This window comes from Bubalus bubalis, chromosome 11, assembly GCF_019923935.1.
Source record: "Bubalus bubalis isolate 160015118507 breed Murrah chromosome 11, NDDB_SH_1, whole genome shotgun sequence".
Taxonomy (NCBI): domain Eukaryota; kingdom Metazoa; phylum Chordata; class Mammalia; order Artiodactyla; family Bovidae; genus Bubalus; species Bubalus bubalis.
Window position 1 is genome coordinate 44,652,645 of NC_059167.1, and position 26,325 is coordinate 44,678,969.

The window sequence follows — 26,325 nt, forward strand, 5'->3', positions numbered from 1 at the left end:
CCTCCTGTTTAAAGATTCATCCCCAGACTGAACATTTGTAATAAAGATTTCTGTAATTGTAACGTATTTTCCCAAGGAGTGACCTTAGAGTGAGCTTTCATTTCTGGAGAACATCCTTTTGTCCTTCAGTCCCAGACATTGACCAGATGGCACCCAGCCCCCCTGCTGGTGTCTGCAGGGCTTATGCATCTTGAGGGTCCATTCTGAGCCATCCTGCCCTATTGGTTGGCAGATACCCAGCTCAGAACCTCTGTCATCTTGGTGAGTCACTTCTTGTCAGTGAAGTGCATCAGCATGATACTAAATATTTTTATGGATATGACCTTGAGAAAATAATGTGACTGCTGAAGTTGTCGTTCACCTGCACTTCCCAGGACTTCTCTCCTCCATCTCTTCTCCCACCTTCCTCTCTCCCAAGTTTGTGACTTTTATATGGTATTTTTCGGATTCCATCATATGGAATATTTTTTATTTTATGTGCTTTAATCTTTTCAGTTTCCTTGACCCCATTCCTTCTTGCCTTTCTTTTTATAAACTTTTAATTTAAATACTTATACTGAGGGCTTTGATACTACCCATCTTTTTCACTCAAGGTCTGAACCAATTGAGAAATAATTAAACAGAAAATGAAAGTATCTTCAATACTGATACAGACTAGGTTGTAGAACGTAGCTTAGTGTGAGAACCAGCGGTGGGCTTGCCTATTCCCTGCCCCTCAGTCTACCTCTCAGAACAGCTCTAGTCCTAGAATAGTTGGAGTTTATAAACCAGGCCTGTTCTCCAGGTCCCTGCCTTCCACTGTTGCAAAGCAGTGGAAAGAAGATTCCAAATGCCCATCAGTCAAGAAATGTAGACTGATGGTTGTTGGCTACCAGCCCCATCTGTGAGAAGGCTGAAAAGGTGGGGGGAAAGACTGGAAGAAGTATGTAGAGAAACTCCTTCATGGCAGCAAAAAGAGTAGGGAAGCTGTCCTCTAGCAACATTGGTTTTTTCTTCTTCAAAAATGGAAATAGATTTTTCCCCCCAATTGTAGAATTAATGCAGCCACTGAACTACTATGGAATCACTGGTCACCTTGTTCTATCAAGATACAGAACAATATGTCAAATATGAAGTTTCCAAGAAACTGTTAACAGTGGTTAATCTATAGGAAGTTAATCTATAGTGGTTTTGCCCATAGGAAGTAAGCATTGGGGGGAGGGGGAAGAAGAGAATATTGTGTTCACTTTTTATTTCTGTACCATTGGAATATTTTCATGATTTGTGTATATTCTTTGAAATGAAATCGAGGTTGAAAGCAATATATACTCCTGTTAAAAAGTCAACCTTGCATTTAAAAACTAAACATACGTGTGTGTTCCTATTTCAAGTATTAAGCTTTATTAATGAAAAGAGGTCATTCTTGCCCTCAAAAACATAAGAGTAGAGAAGGGTTATTGGGTTACCAATCTTCTAACTTTCCTTTGAGTTTCTATTATTCCTGGTTGCAAACTATATCATCTACTCTATCAGTAAAATATTCTAGATTATGGTAAACCTCTTTGGAAAAGTTATAATTACTCATTTGTGAAAAAATTAAGTATATCAGTACATTGTCCTATATTCCCAGTCAAGACGTGCACTTTTCATAAATATATTTTAGCTATAAATGGCTTAGCTATAAATGTAGGGAGAACTATTTCAATAAGATGCTGTACTTCATAAATTAACATTAAAGATGAAACTATATGCCACCATTTAAAAAAAAATTATTTTGTCCTTTTATATAGAAAAAGAGGCAAAAGAGAAAGAAACCCTGATTACTATCATGAAAACCTTGATTGACTTCGTGAAGATGATGGTAAAATATGGCACCATATCTCCAGAAGAAGGCGTTTCCTATCTTGGTGAGAGTCCTATCTCTTTTGTTTTCACAGTGGCTAGTTTTCTTTGCCCAAAATGAATGAGAGATTTGGGGATAATTATTTTACTAACTTGATCATTTATACCAAAATAGCCTGACTCATCTGGGTTTCCAGAATTGTCCAGCTTGACCATGTATACAAATAAAATTAACCTGACATTTTCAGTTCTTTATAGATCCAGTTCAACTACAAATATTTCACCTCTGTTGTATTCTGTTTTACTAACATTTTCTAATCATTTTCTCAGAGATATAATTAAAATTTGTCTTTCTTTTTTTCAATTGTGTTCACATGGTTTGGAGTAAATGTCTTGATTTTAACCAGTGGGGTCTGTGTGTGGTGAGCACTGCACTGGGCAGCAGAAACTCTGCCTCCTGCTCCCAGCTCTGCCTCAGACCACGTCTGTCATGCCCAGGAGAGCATCCATCTTTCTGGACCTCAGTCTTGTATCTGTGAGATCAAAGACTCTGTTACCTATATCGGGGCTGATAAACGATTGTTCATGGGCCCAATTTGTCCCATGACCTATTTTTGTATAGCACACAAACTAAAAATAGCTTTTACATTTTTTTAATGGTTGAAAAAAAGTCAAAAGAAGAATAGTATTTTGTGACATGAGAAAACTAAATAAAATTCAGACTTGAGCATCTGTAAATAAAGTTTTACTGGAACAGCCATGTTCCTCTGTTTTAGTGTTGACCATGGGTGCTTTTGTGCTACAGAGACAGTTGAGTAGTTGAGACTGTGTGGCCCACAAAGTCAAAAATATTTACTCTCTGGCCCTTTATAGAAAATGTTTGTCAACCCTTGATTCCTTGAACTTTATAGATAAGCTGAAACAATCTTTGATTCTGCATTCAGGTTGTTAAAAGAAGAAAAGAAGAAGAAAAGCCTTTCATTTTCCTCCTTTGGTTTAGTTAATTAACAAATACCACTCATCTTAGATGTCCTTTGGGCAAGATGAACTCAGGGCCCCTTACTCTGATCACTGACAGGGGAGGGAGAATTAAATGGAAGAGAAAATATTGTAGGACAGAGTAATCCAGAGTTATTCTGTATAAATGCCATTTTTTTCTACATGAAAACTAGTTTTACTCTTTTTATTCTGATTATAAAAGAATATATTTATCTTTAAAAATAGTCAATGCAAAAAGATGTTAAAAAGAGTGAAAAATCACTCATAATACTAGCATCCAGGTAACATTCTGATTTATATCCTTCTAGATATTTTTCTGTATGTGTGTACACACATACATACCTATGTCATTTTTTTCTTTTAACTTATTTTTTTAATGGGCTTAAGTTACACACCATGCTTTGTGGCCTACTTTACCCACTTAATAGTAGATCAAAAACATTGTTCCAAATCAATCACTGTTTCATGTTAATACTTGGTGACTCAAAAATTCCACACTTAAGTCATTTATCCTATGAAAATAAATTAGATCTGCCACAAAGTCTTGTGTGCAAGCCAGGTATTTCTACTATTTTTTTTTTCAATTTTTAAGATTTTATTTTTTCTTGGAAGTTGTGAACACTGAACTACAGTTTCACAAATTAGCAAGAACACTGATCCTTACCCTTTAAGAGTATAATTGCAACAAATTAAGTATTTTTTTTTAATTGTGGTTTAGTTGCTTTACAATGTTGTGTTGGTTTTTACTGTACAGTGAAATGAATCAGCTTTATGGATACATGTATTCCTCCCCGACCTTGTTTTTTATTTTTATTCCACTATTATTTATAGGTACATTGTGCAATGTGATAGTCACATATTGCTCGTTAAATTAACAATAATTAAAACTAAGCAAAATTTAAAATCTAGTTTCTCATTTGCTCTAGACACATTTGAAGACCACAGATAGCCTATGGCTACCATATTGAATAGCACAGAAATGAGTATTTCCATCACTGCAGAAAGTTCTATTGGACAGCACTGGCTTATAGAAACAAAACAATGGAAATAATCTTGCTACCCCACAAGATTATTATTTATTCTTACTTAGACTAAATTTTATTTTTAATGTTTGTGTTTTTAATAATTGTATGTTTGTAAACAATAAATATGGTTTAGAAAGACTAAGGAAATAGGGAAATGTTCATGATATACTGTTGGATGCTTAAAGCCATTTAGAACATAACCTTAATTCTGGTGTTAAAAAATGGATATCCTGGGAGGGGATTTACGTATACCTATGGCTGATTCATGTTGATGTCTGACAGGAAATAACAAAATTCTGTAAAGCAATTATCCTTCAATAAAAAATAAATAAATTTTTAAAAATGGACATACATACATAAAGTTGGAAAGAAATATACCAAAATATGATCTGAGCAAAATAAGTGTTATTTTTTTCTTTACAATTTTCTTATCATTTTCATGTATAACTTTTACAATCAGAAAATGAGTTGTATGGAAAGAATTTTCTGTACAAGCATGTTGGCTTTTGACCTCCACTGCCATGGAGGTATACTCTCAGACCCTGAGAGCTCAGATGCAGCATGGGTAGAAGGGAGAGAATTAACTAACCTCTTCTCCTCCATCTCAGCATGTGACAACGATCAGTGGTTTACACTTCTGTTCTGGTCCCAACAGTATGTGGTGACTACAGAGGTTGCCAGCTGTGGTTGCTATTTCAGAAAAGAAAGCAGAAGGCATCACACAATAGAATATACTGATTTTCATCTCAAAAAGGGATGGGGTAGGGTAGAAGAAAGAATTTTCTTGAGGCGAAGTAACACAAATAATGGAATCTTTGTAGACTAATTGTAAAGAAATGCTTGTTTGCACATAGTCCTGTCCTACTAGTGAGATGGATATCTGACTGGTTAAATAAACTGAATACCAAGAGTATGGATTCAAATTCACTACTGCCTTGAAGTGGTCAGAGTCTAGACTCCTATCTGGTAACACCTACAAGATGTTACTCTAAAGAGCAGAATTAGGACAAAGACAAGAATACAGATTTTGGTTTAATATGAGTAGAGAAATTCTCACCCTTAAGACACTTAACATGATGGAGGTCTTAGCTAACTCTTGGGAGTAATCATTTTGCAGAATATAAGTGTATCAGATCAACATATTGTATACCTTAAACTTACACAGTGCTCTATCTTAATGAAAATAAAAAATGTAAGACTAACAATAGAACTAGCTGCCTCATAGTGAGGGCCCTGAGTGACAGAAATCCAACTGTTTGGCTTATGCAAAAAAGGAATTTATTTCCTTATGTAACCAAAAAGTCCAAGGGTGGGGTAGTCTAGCTTCACGTTTGTGAAGCCCACCAAAGTGTGAGAATCCATTTCTTCTCCATCTCACTGACTCTCTGACTATTGATTCATTCCACATAAGCAACTCCATTATGAAACAAGATGGCTGGCACAGCCTCAAGCTCACATCTTCATGGTATACCAATCCTCATGGAAAGAGAACATCTTTCTCCTAGCATTGCATCTCATTGGCCTGGCTTGAGTTATCTGTTTCTCCTTGAACTATAGCCCAAGGGATGGGGGAGGCAGACCTGGGTTATTCATGGATTGTAGCTCACCAGGCTCCTCTGTCCATGGATTTCTCCAGGCAAGAACACTGGAGTGGGTAGCCATCCCCTTTTCCAGGGAATCTTCCCAACCCAAGGATTGAACTGGGGTCTGGGCTTTCCTGTTGGCTCAGCTGGTAAAGAATCCTCCTGCAATGCAGGAGACCTGGGTTTGATCCCTGGGTTGGGAAGATCCCTTGGAGAAGGGAAAGGCTACCCACTCCAGTATTCTGGCCTGGAGAATTCCATGGACTGTATAGTCCATGGGGTTGCAAAGAGTCGGACACGACTGAGCGACTTTCACTTTCTCCCACGTCGCAGGTGGTAACATCTGAGCCACCAGGGAAGCCCATTCAGCCACCACTGGAGCCAAATATGCTGAGAGTGGGAGAGGTGTGGGCTTTCCAAAGGAAAATCAAGATGTAGTTACCAGGAGACATTGAGTAGACCAAAACCACAGGTGTTCAGTACAGTCCCCAACCCTGGATGTGTCCTAGCACTGGCCAGAAATGTGGAAGAGACTTCTGCAACTGACTGACTAGGATGCTGAACTTGAGGACCTCTAATTATATGCCTTTCCATCCTGAGAGTCAATGATTTCTAGAAATATAATCCATATCAAAGCATCTTACTAGCAGTGTTTTGCTTTTTTGTTTCATTTTGGTTTTGGCTGCACTGGGTCTTCTTTGCTTTGTGCAGGCTTTCTCTGGTTGTGATGAGAAGGGGCTACTCTTCGCTGTGGTGTGTGGGCTTCTCATTGTGCTGGCTTCTGTTGTTGTAGAGCACAGGCTCTAGACACAAGAGCTCAGTAGTGTGGTGTATGGGCTTAGTTGCTCCTCACTTGTGGAATCTTCCTGGATCAGGGATTGAACCTGTGTCCCCTGTATTGGCAGGCTGATTCTTATCCACTGTACCACCAGTGAAGTCAACTAGCATTGTTAATATTGTGGAATTGCTATTGTGATAATTGGGGTGAGATTTAAACCTTTTTAGTAGAATTTTGAAATCATCTTTCAAGACATAACATTTTATTTCTTCTCCTCCCCCTTCCAGAAAACCTGGATGAAACAATTGCTCTTCAGACCAAGAATAAACTAGAAAAAAATGTTACTGACAATAAGAGCAAACTTTTCCCAGGTATGATTTTACTATTTATTTTCCAGCTTTTAGCAAAATAACCCTTTTGAGGGGTAAATCATAAATGTCAGTAAATATTGGTAAAGAATTACAGATTTCAAGAAGTTTGAACATCTGAAATCCAACCATAGGATTAGGTAGCTATAACCTTGGCCAGTTTCACTACAGAATCTGATCCAAAGAAGCACTAAAAAGAAACGAAGGCTTTATTGAAGATTTTTAGGTGGTGGTTTGTGAGTAAAGATGAGAACTGTGTCACGAGTTAAACAATCCTTTCTAAAATTCTCCTTTAGGTATCTTTTTCTCTGCCCAGATCACCATCACCCAGACCACTGTCCCGGACCCTCTGTCCCCTCTCTGCTGTTCCCTTCCTTGCTGTCCCCTTCTCTCTCCTCTGGGACAGTCTGTGCCCTGTGTGGTATGACTTATGCCCTTGTCTCTGTTTCTTCACCCCTGCATCTCCACCCATCACCCTGCTTAGCATGTCAAATGCCATGGGGTAGCCTTTCAGGGATGCAAGATGGGCAAAAAGAGAAAAGATTGCAAACTCTTATAATTTTGTGTATACTTTGTGTCCCTACCACAGAGATTATGTACATATATTTGATAGAATACGTACCCCTTTAAAATGATGTTTTCAAGCAATTTTTAGTAACCTGGAAACATTGTTCCATAATGATGCTAATGACAAAAGCAAGGAACAAAATTGTACTACTAGGAAAAAATTATGCATAAAAAAAAATATAAATATATACACACTACCCCACAAAACTGGTAGTGGATATTTTACAAAATGAAACAATAACTGATTTCTTTTTTCCTATTTTTCTGTAGTAATAAACCTTTTATTGAAAAAAAAAGCTTATCACTAGACTGCTTGATGTTCCCTAGTTTACTGACCACAGTAATGCATTACAGTTGTTTTCAAGGGGTTACTTACTTCATGGTTTGATTCTTTAATTCAATATAGCATTTTTAGAAAGAAATATAGGGTTTTTTTGGCCATGTTGTGTGACCAAATTGTAGGGATACTAATTCCTCAATTAGAGATCAAATCTTTGTCCCCTGCAGTGGAAACAGGGGGTCTTACCCATTAGATTACCAGGGAAATCCCAGAAATACAGTTATTTTAAGTGAGAAATGAGCAAGGATTATTATTGACAGCAAGGGTCCAACTTTCTTCTTTGTGTTAGGGTGACCAGGGGTAAAGAAGTGTGAAGAAAGAGGCAGGAGAGAAGTCCAGCCACAGCCTCAAACCCTTATGTGTTATTCGAACAGACTGTTCTTCAAAAATAACATTGAGGAGATGGGGCAACTACAGTTATTTTCATTTGAAATCAAGACTCAATACTTTGGAAACTGACATATCTCACTTGAATATCTTTGTTGATTAAAATAAGGAGAATAACACAGTGTGATAGAATGAAAAAAACACAACCAGAATCCAGAAAACTGGGAGTGGGGGAGTTGGCCCAGCTCTTCTGCCAACTCAGTGGCTTAGCACATCCCTTCCGCACATCTCTCCCCTCTTTGGGCCTCAGTTTCCTCTTCTGTCAAATGGGGAGGGAGAGGAGTCAGACTAGGTAATCAGTAAGATCCTTCCAGCTCAAAAAATGGTCTGACCTCTAACTATACTTTTTCAATAAAATTTATTTCTACACTGGGAATTAATACATGAAATAGGGTTATAACAGTGTACAATCTGATTACAGTGCCATCAGAGAAGAGTCATGAAGAAACAGACAGTACCAAGGAAGAAGCTGCTAAGATGGAAAAGGAATATGGAACCTTGAAGGATTCCACAAAAGATGATGACTCCAACCCAAGAGGAAAGACAGATGAGCACAAAGGTACGAAATTGACAATTAAATTGGGGAAGCAAAAACTTTCACTTGAAGTTTGATCCGAAAGGCAAACTCCCACCAAATCTGAGAAATTAGCACCATCTGTACAGAAAGAATTCAGCATGTGGTACTTTCTTTGAATAGAAATCTTTTTTAATGGCCTTGAGTCTTCTGGGATGGCAAATTGGTTTCCTCTTTTGATGGTCTTTAGTGTCCAGTGGGCTTCTGTGCTTGGGGAGAAACATTCATGACCATTTGTGCATTGCTCAATGTCTAGTTTCTGAACTTAAAAATTAAGCAATTTTTATTTAAACGTAATTGACACTCCTCTAAACAGTCATATACTACTTATTCAACAAAGTCATCAAAATTTACGGATTTAACAAAGCAGATTTGCTTGATCATTTATAGTGATTGCAACCTGAAACTTTCAAAAACTTGTTTAAAAATGAATCAAATATATCAAATTTCCTTAAATAACCTAAATACTTAAAAAAAGGCAAAAAAAAAAAAAGCACTACACTAAACTAGCTAAGTAATTATAAAACCTGTTTTTATCCTTATTCTTACACATTCCTGGGGTTCAGTTTTTACTCAACTCTAGTAAGTCTATATTGGAGAAGGAAATGGCAACCCACTCCAATGTTCTTGCCTGGAGAATTCCAGGGATGGGGGAGCCTGGTAGGCTGCCGTCTGTGTGGTCGCACAGAGTCGGACACGACTGAAGCGACTTAGCAGCAGCGGTAAGTCTATATAATCCTCCTAGGTTTTGAGACACATTACCATACCCTCAAAGAAAGATACTCTGTTAAGTTGCAAGTTCAAAATCATTAACCCTCAGATTTCAGGTCATTATGTGGGATCCGGATGCATAGTCCTGTGTTTTGAGCCCCTTTAATTACAAAGTGTTCTGGTTATATCATGGAAAATTTATATCTGTTTCTCGGATATTCTTTTTCTGAAACTCAGTGTCTTTACCAGAAGTTGTGAACAGATGGCTTAAACCTTTTTTTTTTTTTTTTGTCATTATGATATATTGAACTCTTTGGTATAATTGGAACCTTAATTATATCTTATCTGTATCTTATTAGTAGGGTCATCTAGAGGTTTCATTCCCTGGAAGCTGAGGGAGTGGATCATTGCTCTATTGGGGGTGAAGGTAGAAAGTATGACATTCAACTATTTTATCATCTAGAAACACATCATTGGGGTCCTTTTTCATTGTTTAGTACATATAATCCTTAGTGGCAATGAACTGACAGACTTTGCTTATTTCTTGCTGTAATGTACAGCCACAAAAGCTGATCATGTTCTTGTGATATAGCTCTTTTTTTTTTTTAACTTTTATTTTGTGTTGGGATGTAGCCAATTAGCAATGTTGTGATCCTTTCAAGTGAACAGTGAAGGGACTCAGTCATACAGATTTGTTGTTGTTCAGTCACTAAGTCGTGTCCAACTCTTTGGGACCCCATGGACTGCAGCACTCCAAGCTTCCCTGTCCTTCACTAACTCCCAGAGTTTGCTCAAACTCATGTCCACTGAGTCAGTGATGCCATCCAACCATCTCTTAGCTCTTAATTTTGAAAAGACTGACCCACATGCAAGTTCCCAATCTTTCCTGCTCATACAGAAACAGGGTCACCATTCATACTTGTTAATAGACCCATGCTTAAAATGTCTGTGTATTAAGTAGAAAAGAAACTAGCTATTTATGTATTACCTTGTAACTTAATTAACAGGGATAAAAGTACAATCTCTCTTATATTAAGAGATTAGAAGATTATACTACTTTCTTTGTTAACGTCCATGCATGCATGCCAAGTCTCTTCAGTCGTGTCCGACTCTTTGAGACCCTATGGACTATAGCCCACCAGTCTCCTCTTTGCTAATATATTAAGTTTTTCCATTTTTGTAAGTTGTTCCAGTTGATAATAATGGTGATGATGATGATTTTTCTGTTTAAATTGGTGTAGCTTAGGCAGTAGGAACCCTGCCTCCAAGTTCCTCCTTTGTCCCTTTTGTACTGTACCCAGTGGTTTTTAAAGCATCTATGTTCTCTAGCAACAAAAGCCTTTAAAAAAAAAAATTGAAGTATAGTAATTTACAATGCTGTGTTAGTTTTAGGTGTATAGCAAAATATGTATGTAGATTCCTTTCAGATTCTTTTCTATTATAGGTTATTATAAGATAATGACTATAGTTCCCTGTGATATACAGTAGGTCTGTATTGTTTATTTATACATATTAATAGTAGTGGGGGCTTCCCTGATGGCTCAGTGGTAAAGAATCTACCTGCCAATGCAGGAGACTTGGGTTTGACCCCTGGGTCAGGAAGATCCCCTGGAGAAGGAAATGGCAACCCACTCCAATGTTCTTGCCTGGAAATCCCACTGGGCAGAGGAGCCTGGTGGGCTACAGTCCATGAGGTTACAGAGAGTCAGACATAACTTACTGACTAAACAACAATAACAACAAATATAGTAGTGCATATCTATTAGTCATGAATTCCTAAACAGACTATTCTAGAGCTACTCTGAAGTTTCCTGCCCCAAGACTTGAAATCAATTCTCCTTCAAAGAATTCTGGTTCCTTTATATAGAAAATTAAACCTAAGTTATACAGGTTCAAATGAGTAGTGATGTTGGCCAAGGGTACTGCAAGTATTTCAGTTGCTCGGACTTTTTGAGACAGGGCCAAAAAAGAACTTTTTCTTAATATATGAAGTTCATGTTGATCTTTCCTATCCTATGAAGTTTCAGATTATTATACCTTTCTTCTCTCTAGGCTGGATTTTGTAGACCATCACAAGTTTCTTCTACATTGCCATAGCTGACATGTCAAATCTAATTGTTTAGTAATAGCCTATGTTGGGAAAGGTTATAAGGCTGCATCTGGACTCAGGATGAAAGAATGTTGCAATGATTAATTAATAGTGTTTGTCATGGGCACGGAAAGGGGGGATTGGTAATATGTGTGTCACATCCTGGTGAGCAGTCATGCTGCCTTGATACATCCACTCAACCCTAGGCCCACTTTGGATGAGTTGTAAACTTTTTAAAATAGTTTATTTTGCCATCCTAGTAATTTTTTTTTGAAGAAATAGAAAGATGGCTTTAATTGTCAGCCAGGGGAAGGGAGAACACAGTAGGCTTATACCTCAAGAATCGTGCCCCTGCTTCACGAGGGGCCTGGGGGATCATATAGATGGGGCTTGAAATCAGGGGTAGGAGCTAAAGAACAAAAGTGTAAGGATCTTGTATTCTTCTTCCTCTTGCTTTATTTCAAAAACAGTCATAGGCTGGCATCTAGCAGCCCGGCCAGCCAAACATTTTTAAGTGTACAGTTCAGTGGCATTAAGTTCATTCATATTACTGTGCTATGATCACGTCATCCATTTCCAGAACTCTTTTCATCTTGCAAAACTTAAATTCTATACTCATTGAATAGTAACTCCCCATTCCCTCTGCCTCTCCAGCCCCTGGCAATCACCGCTCCATGTTCTGTCTTAGTGAGTTTGACTACTGCAGGTACTTCAGATAAGTGGAATCATGCATTGTTTGTTCTTTTGCCACCAGCTTATTTCACTTAACATAATGTTCTCAAGCTTCATCTGTGTTGTAACATGTGTCAGAATTTCCTTCTTTTATCAGGCTGAGTAATATTTCATTGAAGGTATATACTACACTTTATCCATCTGTTTGTCTGTGGACACTTGTGTTGCTTCCACCTTTTGGCAATTGTAAACAATGCACTGATGGGTATACAAATATCTCAAGATTCAAAAATCTTTAATTTGGGCAGGGGGAATACTCCTAGAAGTGGAATTATTAAGTCATATGCTTCGCTGGTGGCTCAGACGGTAAAGAATCTGCCTGCAATGCAGGAGACCCTAGTTCTATCCCTGGGTTGGGAAGATCTCCTGGAGAAGGCAATGGCTACCCACTCCAGTATTCTTGCCTGGAGAATTCCACGGAGAGAGGAGCCTGGTAAGTTATAAGTCCATGGGGTTGCAAAGAATCAAACATAACTGAGCATACACATAATTCTATTTTTAATTTTTCGAGAAACCAGTTTTCCATAGCGGTTTCACCCTTTTAATTCCCGCCAACAGTGTGCAAAGGTTTCAATTTCACTACATCCTCACCAACACTTTTATTTTCTGGGTTTGTTTGTTTGGTTTTTATGGTAGCCATCCTAATGGATGAGTGGTGAACTTCTGAAAGATAGCTAACAAGGGAAAGAATGGTCCTGTGGCCTGAGCTAGAGAGCTAGGAACTGGGCAGCACAGAGGACTCCAGCTCAGTGTGCCTGAATCATCTCCTCTGGGAGCAACCCATGTGTGATGACGGTCCTTCCCTAGAACACCATGTGCCATCGTCTAGGAATCATGCTCATTGCTTAGGACAACACTTTATATTGCTGTGCAAATATCCCTAGGAATGGGTTCTCCCAGGTCTCTTTGCTTAAGAAGGCATTATGTAAAAAAAGGAATATGCAGGAGTTGATCCTTGGTAGCTCACTACTTCCTATTTAGGGTGTAAGTGGAGACTAATGATGAGGTTAGATTTCTCATTAGGATTTCCATCCGGTAATAATGGGAAGAGAGAAGGTTAAAACTCCATCCACTTAGTGTTGAACCCTTGTAATGGGCTGTCCTGAAACATAAAAGTAGGGATTCAGGGCTAAAATTAATCCCCCACCCCCCCTGCCACCTGCCCCGGCTCCATTATTTAGAGACTTAATTTATTCATGCTATCCTCTTTACTCTGGAATAAGAAAAACTGATTCTAGTACAGTTTAGAGAATGCCAAACTGAGCTTAAGCCAAGGGCCAACATTTCTTGGAAAAAATGCAATTAATGCCCAAAAGGACATATTATGACATACATCTTTGTATTCATAGTTGCTTTATTTGTCCTTTTCTCAAAAGCTACTTTTCTTCTCTGATATAAAACTCAGAAAACACCTGTTGTCTCTAGGTTGAAAAATAAAAGAATTCGTGTGGGCGAAGGCAGGGTTGGCTGAATTTCCTGAGACATTTATTCAGTAATATATATTTATTCCAATAGCAGGCTCAATATGCTCAGAAAGCTGCAGAAGGAATTTAAGGACCAATGCCTGCCTTTGAGGACACAGACAGCTCTGAAATTACCTAAGAATAGCTCTTAAGTCATATGTAGGCAAGTGCAATGTGAGTCACAAGTGTATACAATAGGCTCCCTTCAGAGAGAAAGCTGGAGGACTTTCAGAGCAGAACGAGAAATGAGGTAATGGCTCAGCTAAAACCACTTAAGGAAATAATTAGAAACAGGACACATTGGCAGGAATACCTTTAGAGAGTCTGTTTTGGTCTTGTGACATGGGGTGATGGCTCCATCTAACGACAGCAAATATTGATTAACCATGCCAAGCATATGCTGGGGCCTGTGAGGAAAGGGAATAATACCAAAACAACAAAAATAGCATACATTTATATCACTCTTCAACTTAGAAAGAAGTTCACATGCATTTCACTTCAAGTTTAATGCAAAAAAATCCTATTTAATTGCCAGTGATGGAACATAATCTATCCATCTTTATAAATATTGTAGCCTATTCAAACTCTTGCTTTCTACAGGGACTCACACTAAGAATAATATTTTAAGATATTGATTTCTAGTTGATGCAGTTATTTGAATGATCTGATCATTATTCCTAAATATAGGGAAATGCCAGTGAAATCAAATTTACTCCAATTTCGGCCATACCTATAAAGGTGCCTAATGTTTCAATTAAATTGCTCTCTGGAGACTGAAGAATTTTGAAAGTTTATTCCATGATCTAATTGTGGTTCTTTTTGCCAGTTTGACGTTTACTCTTTCACTTTTGCTCTATGAGTCACTGAAAATCTTTTTTAAAATCATCCAAGGGGTGAAATAAGCATTACCATACCCATAAACTCATTCCAGTGCTATCATTTGTCAATTTTATGGCTAGATAATGGAATTAAGTTGAAAAAGATGATCTCTAAGATAACTTTTCCCTAAATATCCTATCACTCCCCTATCTTCTTTACAGAAGCCAAAAAAGAGAAAGCAGCTTATTTAATTAATAAATTGATAATAAAGTCGACTAACTCATGGGGATGCTTTTATGTTTAAAGCAACATAAGAGGAGAAAATTCATGCCTTTATGCAAGCCCCAAGGCATTCTGTTAGAAAGGACCAAAAATAGTGAAGCCGTCTTCTCCCAGTGAGTCAGCAAATGTGCCAGGAGCTCAGGCAGGCCGGAGACCTTCCACCAACAGAAGATTGTGCAGGAGAGCAAAGGAGAATTTCTCCCCATGTGTAGAAACCACGAGTCTTCTTTTCAGAATTTACTCCTTAATTTACAAATAAGTAAACCAAGGTTCTGGCTTCCCAGGTGGTGCTAGTGGTAAAGAACCCACCTGTCAATACAGGAGACACAAGAGATGCAGTTTTGGCCCCTGGGTCGGGAAGATCCCCTGGTGGAGGGCATGGCAACCCACTCCAGTATTCTTGCCTGGAGAATCCCATGGACAGAGGAGCCTGGCGGGCTATAGTCCTTGAGGTCGCAGAGTCAGACACGGCTGAAGTGACTTAGCCGCAGCAGCAAACCAAGTTTCAGAAGATGAACTGACTCACCCAAGAGCTCATAGGCAAACAGTGACAGAGCTGGGCCTTGAACTTCTGTCCCTTGACTCCACCACTGCTCATCCTTCCCAGCATCCCATGCTGCATCTTGCAGGCATGTCAAGTGGCATCACTTTGCACAAACTCTTTCGTTCTGTTTTTGTTTGTGCTTCAACTTGTAGAATCTTAGTTCCCCAACTAGGGATTGAACCCAGGAATCCCCAGAATTGACCACCAGGGAATTCCCACCAAAATTTTTTAACTGAATGGCTCTGGGACCCACCTTGGCATCCATGATACCACTATCAGTTGCTCTGTTCAAACCTGTACTTGTACAATCTTTACTGCTATTAAACAATTTTCACAAGCACTGTTTTTGAACATCTAATATCTTTAGTATATCCAATATTCAGTAGGTTAAACATTGATTTCTACAGAGTTGGGTTTTTTGTTTGCTGGTTTTTTGTTTTGTTTTGTTTTTGGAGGGGGATGTTGGCAGATCACAGGAGCATGTCAGAATCAGAACAAATTCATGTATATACAAGGATATTTCTCTTGCAGGGCTGAGAATCAGAACAGTCAGAAAAGCAGAGCTACATCTTGACTCTGGCCCTCTTCCCATCTGCTTCAGCATATGTTTTAAGGCTTGTGCCATATTACCTCAGCCATGAGCTATTTTTTTCCAAAGGAAGTTGAAATTAATTTGAAAATAGGCCAGCTTTCCAAAGTGGACTCTCATGGGCTTTCAGTGCACACTGTGTAAATAAAAGATCTGCTTTACAGCTCCTGAGAAGAGGAAATGTAAATAGGAACCAGCTGCTTCTCTGAGGGTGGAGACACACCTGATTTTATTCCTGTTTTTTTCCAGTGCACCAGCAAATGTAGTGGGGTGGCGTGGGGTCCAGTACGAGTGAAAGTGGTTCCCAAACTTTGCCCCGCATTCAAATCGACTCAGGATTGTTTAAAAAAAAAAAAAAAAAATTCTGATACTTAGTCCCTCCTCCAGATATTCTGATGCAATTGGTATGAGGAGTTGACCCGGGCATCAGGATTTTTAAAAGCTCTCCAAAGTGAATCCAATGCGCAGCCAAGATGGAGAAACACTGCCTGTTGGTTGGCCAGTTTGGTAACGACAACAACAGGCACTAAATCTCTAGTCTAAAGGGTGAATTTTACCCAGTTCCATTCATTAGAGGCCCCAGATTCATTCTGGTTCAGGTTCTGACCCTTACTCAGCTGTCTGCTTGGGCACATCACTTACCCTCTCTAAGCCTGAGTTTCCTCATGGGTGAAACGGGACCGATAACGCTGATTTCATAGAGCTCTGTGAAGATTAAATGCCATGTGAATATGGTTTGTTTAGCACATTCATAGGTGTTTTAAATTGTTTCTGACGTAACTACCATTTAAATTGATGACCATTAAATTTCAAGTCTTGTAAATAAGCAATTCATATTTTGAAGAAGGAAGGAAAGAAGGCAGGGAGGGAGGAAGACCTATACAGTTTATTCTTTAAAATTGTAGTTTCCCTGGTTTGGATTCCATGCTCACAAACCAATCTTCTGATTATGATTAGCTTCTATATAAGAAGGCTTCATCCATTTACTCGTTGAACAAATATTTATTGAGTGTCTATTATTATGTGTCAAGCTTTATTCTAGGCATGGGGGTACATTAACAAACAAGAACTGTTTCTAAGGGAGGAAGATAAATAATAAACTTAATAAATAAATTACATGATATGATAGAAAGTGATACGTATTATGGATAAAAATAAAGCAGAAAATGGGAATGAGGGTGATGGGGGGTTCCATTTTAAGTTAGGAAAACTAGCCTAATCCATATGTTACGATCCACAGAATAGTAGTCTTCTTTAAAAATGTATATTTACTTGGCCTGCACCTGGGCTTAGTTGCAGCACATGGGACCTTCCATCCTCGTTGTGGCATGTGGGATCTTCAGCTGCGACATGTGGACTCTTATTTGCAGCATGTGGCAGTTCCTTGACCAGGGATTGAACCCAAGACCCCTGCATTGGGATCTTAGAGTCTTAGCCACCAGGGAAGTCCCAAGATTACCAAAAAAAAACACAAAAGAATTTGTGCAAAGTGGTGCCTTTTAATGAATTACAATCTAGTTTTCTTTAATTTGCATTAAATTCATTCTTTGTTGTGGGTTGATAATGTTAATATGGTAAATAAAATTATTTTTCATGCATTTCATACTTTTAAAATTCAACACCATTTTTATAGGTTATTGGTCACTGAGCAAAACCAACCTGACAAGATGATGCTGGGTCTCCCTATTTCCAGTTGTCTTAGGTTAGCTTCCTTTCAAAGCAGATGCTGAGAAGGGGATTTGAGGTGGAATTTTTAATTGGGAGGTGACCTCAGGAAGCTCTACTGAGGGACAGGTCTATGAGACAGGGGAGGCAAAGGAGCCACTACAGTGTGTTAATGAGCAGACTTCAACTGTGGGCGGTGAGACTCAGACCTCCAGGGACCATGTGGAATGAGCCCAAGGAAGCTGGGGTGTATATCTGCCAAATCTGTCCACCCTCAGCTGAGGGCTCCTATATTAGCATATCTAGAATAACGGAAGCATGAGGGTGGAGAATCAACAGTGTCTGCTACACTATGGTCAAAACCTCATATTTATATTTTACTCTAATTGAGAATTTTTAATGCAATATATAAACAGAAACTAAGCTGTGATACTCCTTTTCTCAAATAAGCTCTCCATAGGGTGTGGAGAAAAGGGAACCCTCCTACATTGTTGGTGGGAATGTAAATTGGTGCAAGCACCATGGACAACAGTTTGGAGGGTCTTTAAAAAACTAAAAATAGAACTGCCATATGATCCAGCAGTTCCGCTTCTGGGCATATATGGGGGAAAACTAAGGCAAAAAGATACATATACCCAGTGTTCACAGCAGCACTATTCACAATAGCCAAGACATGGAAACAGCTTAAATGTCCATCAACAGATAATGAATAAAGAAGATGTGGTACACACATACAATGGAATACTACTCAGCTATGAAAAGAATGGAGTAATGCCATTTGCAGCAACACGGATGGACCAGAGATCATATGAAGTGAAGTCAGAGAAAAATCAAAGGCTGTATGATATCACTTATATGGGAAAGCTAAATATGATACAAATATCTATGAAACTGAAACAGACTCACAGACATGAAAAACAGATGTGGTTGCCACTGCTGGGCGAAGGTGGGGGGGGGGAGGGGGTGGGTTGGGAGTTTGGGATTAACAGATGCAAACAATTACATATAGAAAGGCTAGACAACAAGGTCCTACTGTATAGCACAGGAAACTATATTCGATATCCTGTGATAAACAGTAATGGAAAAGAGTATCTACATGTATGACTTAATCACTTTGTTGTGCAGCAGAAATTAATACACTGTAAGACTATGGTTCAATAAAATAAATTTTAAAAAATTAAAAAATAAGCTCTCCGTATTAGGATATGATATCACAGGTAAGATTGTGGGAAGAATGCTTAAAATTATTCAAAGAACAAGACTGTTTTCACATATCCTCAAATGTTTTAGAAACTCTAATTACCTGATGTGCTAATGACAAATCATTATTAACTGTTCATTAAAGCAAACCCTATGAGAAACACTAATTTGATTTAAACTCATTAAAAATAATGAAATTGCGTTCTTTAGAAATAGTCTACACTAAGATTTCTTTCCTTGTTCAAAATGCCTTTTCTAACAGAATTAATACAAAATAGAGAACACTGGTTTTTGGTTTTGTTTCGTTTGTTTGTTTTGTTGTTATTGTTGTTACCAAATCCAGATATTCTTCTTACAAAAGGGCAATAGACAGTGAAAATCTCTACATTCTTTGTGTTGCGATGTTATGACATCTGTTGGTGGACATTAGTCTTTCATGTGCTTTAACATTCTTAAAAGCAAAGAATTAAAATCAAGGCTTTTTCTACACAGGCAATTGAAGTGAATAGGGACTAGAAATTGTGACTGTCTTCTTTTGTTCACTTATCTCTTTTTGCAAAGGAGTTTCTTTGTGCTTCTTTGGGGACCAGTTAACATGCAACCCAGTGGGGAGGTAAGAGTGGGCTTACAAGATCAGGAAGATGTTCAGGAAGTCACTTAGGTGAATGTGGTGAAAACTGAAACATCAGCAAACCTTAAGGCAACGTTACTATTCATGGACTGTAGTCAGATGTTCCCAGCTTCAAGTGTGGCTCTACTTCTTAGTAGCTTTGTGATCTTCAGCGTGTTACTTTCTGTCTCTAAGTCTCAGTTTCTTCACCTATTAAAATTGGGATTAAATAGGACTAGCTCAAAAGGTTGTTGTGATGAGTAAAAGAAATCATGTATTTGGGAACACAAAACACAGCCACTGGTACATAGTAAGCACGTAGTACAGGAAGCTCAACCAAGAGGTCTGGTTAGGAGACTAGAGGTAACAGGGCTCAAAGAGGGTTCAGAACAGATGGTGCCCGCACTGAGCCCTGGCAGCTATTGCTTCTGCAAGGCCCTGGACTTTGAAGGCGTTTTTTTCTTGGGTCATCCAGTATCCTTCAGGTCACCTGATCTCTTGGTGCAGACACTCTAAGCATTAGGGACTCACCTGATTAAGGAGATGGTTGACTCTTTGATACAGAACAAGGCTACATCAGTGTCCATGTCTGAATACAGTCTTTTCTTTTAGGTAAGTAGCAGGTAGCAGAAACTTAGCCAGACTAGAGTCATAATTTCAGCTCTGTTATTTCCTGTATGGCCTCAGGAAATCACTTAGCCCCTCTGAGCCTTAGTTTCCTCATCTCTAAGCTGATGATAATACCTACACACTGCAGACACAGTGCATCTACAGGGTGTCACAGAGCAGATACTTCAGTGATGCCCATATCCTTCTGCCACACTTAAAGCCTATCAGAGAGTTTTACCTCCAGGGGAGTTTTATTAATACCAGAATGAGTTCTAAAGGTCTCTATCCAAGCCTTGAAATGAGGTCCAGGTCTCCTCTTCTTCTCAGTGTTTACATACTCCCTCCCACATTGGACAAAGGCCTGTGTGCAGCTTATCCAAAGCCATAGACTTGGACTTATCACTTATTTGGTGTTGAATTCTTAAGTATCTGCCATTCTGATTCAGTTCTTGACCCGATAATACACCTTAGTTTGAAAGAACCATCCCTAACCGGAAATGAACCAATCTGAGACTGGTAGGAACCAACCCATCCAGTGAACTGAATCAAACTCTGCCAAGATAAACTGTATATATTTTGGGGGATAATGGCCCCTTGATGTTACCAACTTGGACCTGCCTCCTGGATGCTTATCCCTGTTAGGGACACTCTCCAAGTGCTCGGTAAGTCCAATGTTTGTTCATGGTCTCTAACAGAAGTGTGATCTTTATAAAGAGATGCAGATGGTTTTTATGAGTGTTTAATATAGGTCCTCTTAACTTTTTCAGGGAAAACAGAAGCCTATTTGGAAGCCATCAGAAAAAATATTGATTGGTTGAAGAAACACAACAAAAAGGAAAATAAAGAAGGTAAGGATTTAATGTGGTTGTTAATTGCAAACATCACCCATTTGTCAGGAGCTCTTATTTTGTAGTTTTTTATTAGCCATGCAGCCTTCAGGGTCTTAGTTTCCCAACCAGGGATCGAACCCAGGCCCTTAGCAGTGAAAGCACAGAGTCCTAACCACTGGACCACTAGGGAATTCCCAGGAACTGTTATTAAAGACTCTCATAGTCAAATTAGGCTAAAGTCCCCTCTCAGCCCAAAAGACTTGGCACCACCCCTCAGATGCAAAAGGGAACAGACCTCCATTTCCCTCAATTTTTAAATCATCTTTTCAAGCAAAAGCATTTTCTTTTCCAGTTTGTTATGAAAAAATGTCAAACAGAAGCAGAGAAAATAGTATAATAAATCCCCACAGACCCATCACCCACCTTCAATAATTATCAACATTGTGTCCATCTTCTTTTGTCTACCCCCTCCCCTTTTCTTGAAGTATCTTAAACCTTTCCTGAGCTCCTATTGCGTGCCCCCTGCAGTCACAAAGGCAGTCACTCACTCACTTAAAACAAATCACAGAACCAGACTCTGTTCTGAGTGCCAGAAATGTGAAGGACCATAAGATGCAGCACCCCCCACCCCCTGCCAAATGACTCACACCATCAAAAAGCTCTGGTGGGCCTCACTCAGGACTAACATAATAAGCATGGTGGTGAAGAGATAAGAGGAGAGGGCACATCTCTTTACACTGGGAGAAAGGGCTGCAGGAAAGCCTGTGCTGGAAAGGCAAGGAAGAATTTTTGAATGAGGAGAGATGGAGGCCGAGGGAACACTGAGCACAAAGACATAAATGGACAAAAGAGAGTGATGCATTCTGGGAACTGGAGCCATTCATTTTCCCAGGAGCACTGGGGTGCTCTGTCGGGAAGACCCGCAGACAGAGCCGGGGAGATGGGTAGCAGCCAAGTCAGGAAAAGGCTTGTGCACCCTGCAAAGGAGGTTAATTTTAGCCAGAGGAGACTAAATCAGGGCTTAATTAGGTTAACGACTGAGAAGTCTTTCTGGCAGCAGTGTGGTTACAGATTGAAAAAATAAAACCTCAGAAACCAGGCAAGAGATAGGAGGCAAGGATTTGGAGCAGGTAGGATGGGGCTTAAACCAAGGTGAGGCAGAGGGAGAAAGAAGAAAGGAGAAACTCCAGAGCCACATGGAGAGAGGATTCTAGTATGATTTCCAGGGGTCTAGCCAGAGTAGCTGATGCTTTTAAAATGAGAGGAGCAGGGCTTTTCAAACTTGAAAATGCATTCACATCACCTGCCAGATCTCCTAATGCCCACAGGACCACTAAGTCAAGCTCAAGGGGCAGGGCCCAGGCATCAGTATTTTTTAAGCTCCCATAATTCCACTGTACAACCAAGCTTGAGAACCAATGAGATAGAACACAGTGGGAACAAGAGGTGTTTTCAGCACTCCTTTAGCCTGTGATCATACAAGTCAAGCAAGATGGAAATTATTGTCAGGCCTTTACACATACTTTATTTCATTTGGTTCAAAATGATATGAATTAGCCAGCTGTCATTTCCATTAAAAGTCACATGAACCATATTTCACCAATCTGTCATTGATTGAAAAATGCACCATCGCTTCATGTACCACTTGAGAAGAAAAATTATAACATGCCATTAATAATGCCAAAGACTTTAAAATTATTTTTATAAAGTTTATCTTAGCATCAGTATAATACAGTATGTACCAAAATGCATTTAGTATGTACCAAAATTCAGTGTAAATTGTACACACCAACCATAGTATTTATGTTCTTTCACTGATTAACACATAAATCTGACTTCTGGTCATAACCGGCAACATCCTGCAATTCAGTCTTTCTGTTCTAGAAATGACCAATTAGTAAAGCATGGAACTCTAGTGCTTGCATATTGGAGGCTTTATGAATAAACTTCAGAATGATAGTGTTGGGTCTGGGCTTCCTTCTGCCTCTAGGAAGTGAGGGAGACATGCATTTCACCCTTCTCAAGGCAGAAACGGTGAGCTCTTCCTTCACTACATTTAAATGTGCTCTGCCTGGTCTGGGTCATCTCTCAAAGCCTGTGGAGACCCAGTTCCTAGAGCCATACAGTGGCTGGGACACTGTGAACAGGAAATCTTACCATTGGTTCTGACCTTCCTTACCCTCTGCAGATGCCCTTTGCTTGACAGGGGCCTGGGGTGACCTGAATCTACTTCCCAAACTCAGGAAAGGGAGGTCCACACGATGTGACAATGAGGAGAATAATGAAATCTTAAGCAGGCTTAAAAAGAAAGTCTGTACTTTTCAGAAAGCGAATAATAGCCCTTATCCTTTTTGAGTCTTAACAACCTTAAAACCTTTTTAAGTTAGCAAGGTAGCTACTCCTGGTCCCCTCTAACCGCCAGCTAGGGCAGAACTGGGAGCGGCTCCGACAGCCTTTCCTCTGCACCATGCTGGTTTTCCACCCCATTTTCACACAGTGACAGCCATGTTATAAAGAAGAGTTTTTTTCCATTTTTCCATTTCAAAAGAAAGCAAAATATTTTCCTGTTTGTCTATTCAAATCATCTGTTCACAGATGTTTTGGGGGAGTTTGCCTTTTGTCCCACTAAAGATACTGACCCAGAACCAGTTCTGAAAAGCCAGTGTTATAAATCATTTGAACCAGTGCCTCTTGGTGCCCTGTGAGTCCGTCAGGAAGCCACTTGAGAGGTGCGCACAAAATATACACTCAGCCCGATTCTATAACTCGTGCCTGAGAGAATGGGAAAGTCAAAACTGAAACAAAACACTTATTGAATGTCCTGCATGTGTTAGATGCTTCACATTCAGTACTTCAAGGCCATAGAACGATCAAAGCAGTGACTACAGACAGACCTGAATTCAGAACCTGATTCTATCATAACCTGAGCAAGTGACTTACCTCCTCTGTCCCGTCTGTTCATCTCTGAAATGGGGACACTAACACTTTCCTCGTGGGGTTTTGTGAGGAGCAAATAAGACGCGGTTGTAAAATGCTCCGTGCTGCTAGTTGTCTCTTCAGTCGTCATGGCCACGTTCAAACCAAAAGGAGCAAATGCCCTCCTAACAACCTCTCTCTGCGCCTCAGCTCACCTTGATATGATAAACACCTGATCCTTGTAAAGGGGTCCTTCTGGTCTGGTTTTCCTTTCATGCAGAGGCTTAAAGATGCCCGGGTGACCCAGGTTCAGCTTCTATTCAGGCTAGCTAAAGGTGGCCATGGAATGCTCAGAGCTTTTGTACCGCACCCTGCACCGCTCCCCCATCGTCCTTTCTCTTCCCTTTACAAACTGACAGAAGGCAGAACTTTGTTCCAGGAGCTGCCAACAGCCAAGATGAATGGCATGGCACCCAAGAAACTCAGCCTCAGGCAGCTCACGGCCTGGGGGGTGTCATGGAAGACCTACATGCCCAGTCATGGGGGTCATGTGTCATTCGTTTTGATGCCTCCCTAGGATGTATTGTATGTAGCGATTTAAAATGATGTTTCTGAGGAATATCAATGTTCACTGTATAAATTGAGTGAAGGGAATTAGTTATTAATATAAGGTTAAATGTACCCTGTGATCACAACTGTGCTGAGATATACACTGAAAAGCTAAAAGGAAACAGAACAAAATATCCACTGAGGTTATCAATGATAATAGAATCCAGGTGATTTAAATACTAATTTAGTGTTTCTATATTTTCCCTATTTTAAAACAATAAGTATATAATACTTAAAGCATCAAGGGAAGATGTGGGGGTTTTTTTCCAAGCCTTCAGAAAGATGCCACCAGCAGCCTCCTTATTTGGTTGAGGATCTCTTTGTTTTTTGTGGATGGTTCAATGGTTTACATAAATTTTTTGTTTAAGTAGGACAGAGGAACCACAAAGAGGTTATGGTTTCGCTTTTCACTCCCTGCATACAATTCAAACAACATGAAAATCAAGGTAATTCTTAATATGGAAAAAAAAGAAGTGGGTTGTCATAGCAACATGGGCTTACCCAGTGTAACAAGTTGAAGAAGTCAGAGCACCTGGTTCTGATCATAACTTTTACTAGCTGTGTGACCTTGAATAAGGAACTTAAGCTTTAGGGTCTTGTTACCCACAGTGTGTTTCCTGGACCGGCAGCATCAACATCTCCTGAAACCTTGTTTAAAATGCAGAATATGGTCCCCTTCCCCCACTCAGGCCTACTGAATACAGATCTGCAAGTTCCCAAGAGCCCCAGGTGATTGATATAAACATTAAAGTTTGTGAAGCCCTGGTTTATGAACCTGTTCCCTTTCTGGTCAAATGAGGGCTATTCTCCCCACCTGAATGCCTCAAAATGTTGTGATGAAAAGCAGATGGGATAATAGAATGCATATAAACATGATTTGAAGCTGCAAACTACTGCAACAATGCCAAGAACTAAAACGCCTTCCATTGTGAAAGATGGGCATGGTAACTGCGTTGCACAAAATGCTTCACCAGTAGTAATCAGTGTAATGGATTGTGCTTTCCTGATCTTTGCTCATGATACTCGAATGATATTTTCCAGATTATGACCTTTCAAAGATGAGGGACTTCATCAACCAACAAGCTGATGCTTATGTGGAGAAAGGCATCCTTGATAAAGAAGAAGCCGATGCTATTAAGCGTATTTACAGTAGCCTGTAAAAATGGCAAACGACCCAGGAGTCTTTTAACTGTTTCAGAAAATGTAGTGTAGTTTAAAACACTTCTAATTCTGTGATTAAAGTTATTTTGACCCAACGATTATTAGAAAGTGCTGAATTTACAGTAGTTACTCTTAAAAGTGGTTAAAACAATAGCTTTCTTGCCGTAAATACTATCTGAAAAGTAAAGTTGTATGTAAGCTGAGAGTTTGTATATAGAATTCTTATTTCCTTATAGATTTACATTTTATAACCAGATATATGTTGCTTTGGAAAAGCCTGTAATGGAGTGAACTTAAAGCTGAACCCTCATTCCACTGTGTCACACATACAAATACCCGCCCTTGAAGAATTAGGGGGCTCTGTTTTCAAGGCATGCTGGGTACCAAAGCACCTCATAGACTATCTGTTACAAGATGTCACTTCTGTACCTCTTCCATTTGGGGAGCTGAAATAAATTCACATTTCCTCGAAGCCTCTAGAGCTTAACGTGTAACTATCAGCTTTTTTGGCTACCCCTGCTGGCTCTTTATCAGGCCCAAAGGCACAAAAAGGAAACTGAAAAATAGGCATAGGATTTGCTGGATTTATTAACCATTTCTCCCCACTCTCAACATTTCCTATTAGTGGGATTTCAGAAATTGAGTTTTTCTCTTAAGAGGGATACCGAACTATGTACTCTCCAAGAAGACAAATGAGGTCATAAAATACTACATAAAGCAAGGTAAAAATTGATGCCAGACTCAAGTTATCCAAACTGAATTTGATCCAAGCCAAGGTTTCTCAACAGAGAGCAAGAGGACCAGGGAGTGGGGTAGATAGATGTGTGTTCTTGACTCTTAGCAACCCCATGGACTGTGGCCTGCCAGACTCCTCTGTCCATGGAATTTTCCAGACAAGAATACTGGAGCAGGTTGCTATTTCCTCCTTCAGGGAATCTTCCTGACCCAGGGATGGAACCCACGTCTCTTGCATCTCTTGCATCTCCTGCATTGGCAGGCAGATTCTTTACCACTAGCGCCACCTGGGAAGCTTGAAAGGGTAAATATAAAGATA

General features: G+C 39.4%; 1 protein-coding gene across 3 annotated transcripts in view; it reads left to right on the top strand.

The window, feature by feature from the left end:
* Positions 1-25,743, top strand: part of SCG3 (secretogranin III) — a 37,943-nt gene extending 12,200 nt beyond the window's left edge. For 2 of the 3 annotated variants that reach the window (XM_025295591.2, XM_025295590.2), the window contains 6 exons: positions 1,770-1,886; positions 6,494-6,577; positions 8,290-8,427; positions 20,523-20,603; positions 24,482-24,556; positions 25,152-25,743. In XM_025295591.2, the coding sequence (XP_025151376.1) occupies positions 1,770-1,886; positions 6,494-6,577; positions 8,290-8,427; positions 20,523-20,603; positions 24,482-24,556; positions 25,152-25,270 (614 nt within the window). In that variant the 3' untranslated portion in view covers positions 25,271-25,743. The remainder of the gene's footprint in view (positions 1-1,769; positions 1,887-6,493; positions 6,578-8,289; positions 8,428-20,522; positions 20,604-24,481; positions 24,557-25,151) is intronic. The other variant, XM_006050773.3, reaches the window with a different exon arrangement.
* Positions 25,744-26,325: the final 582 nt, after the last annotated feature.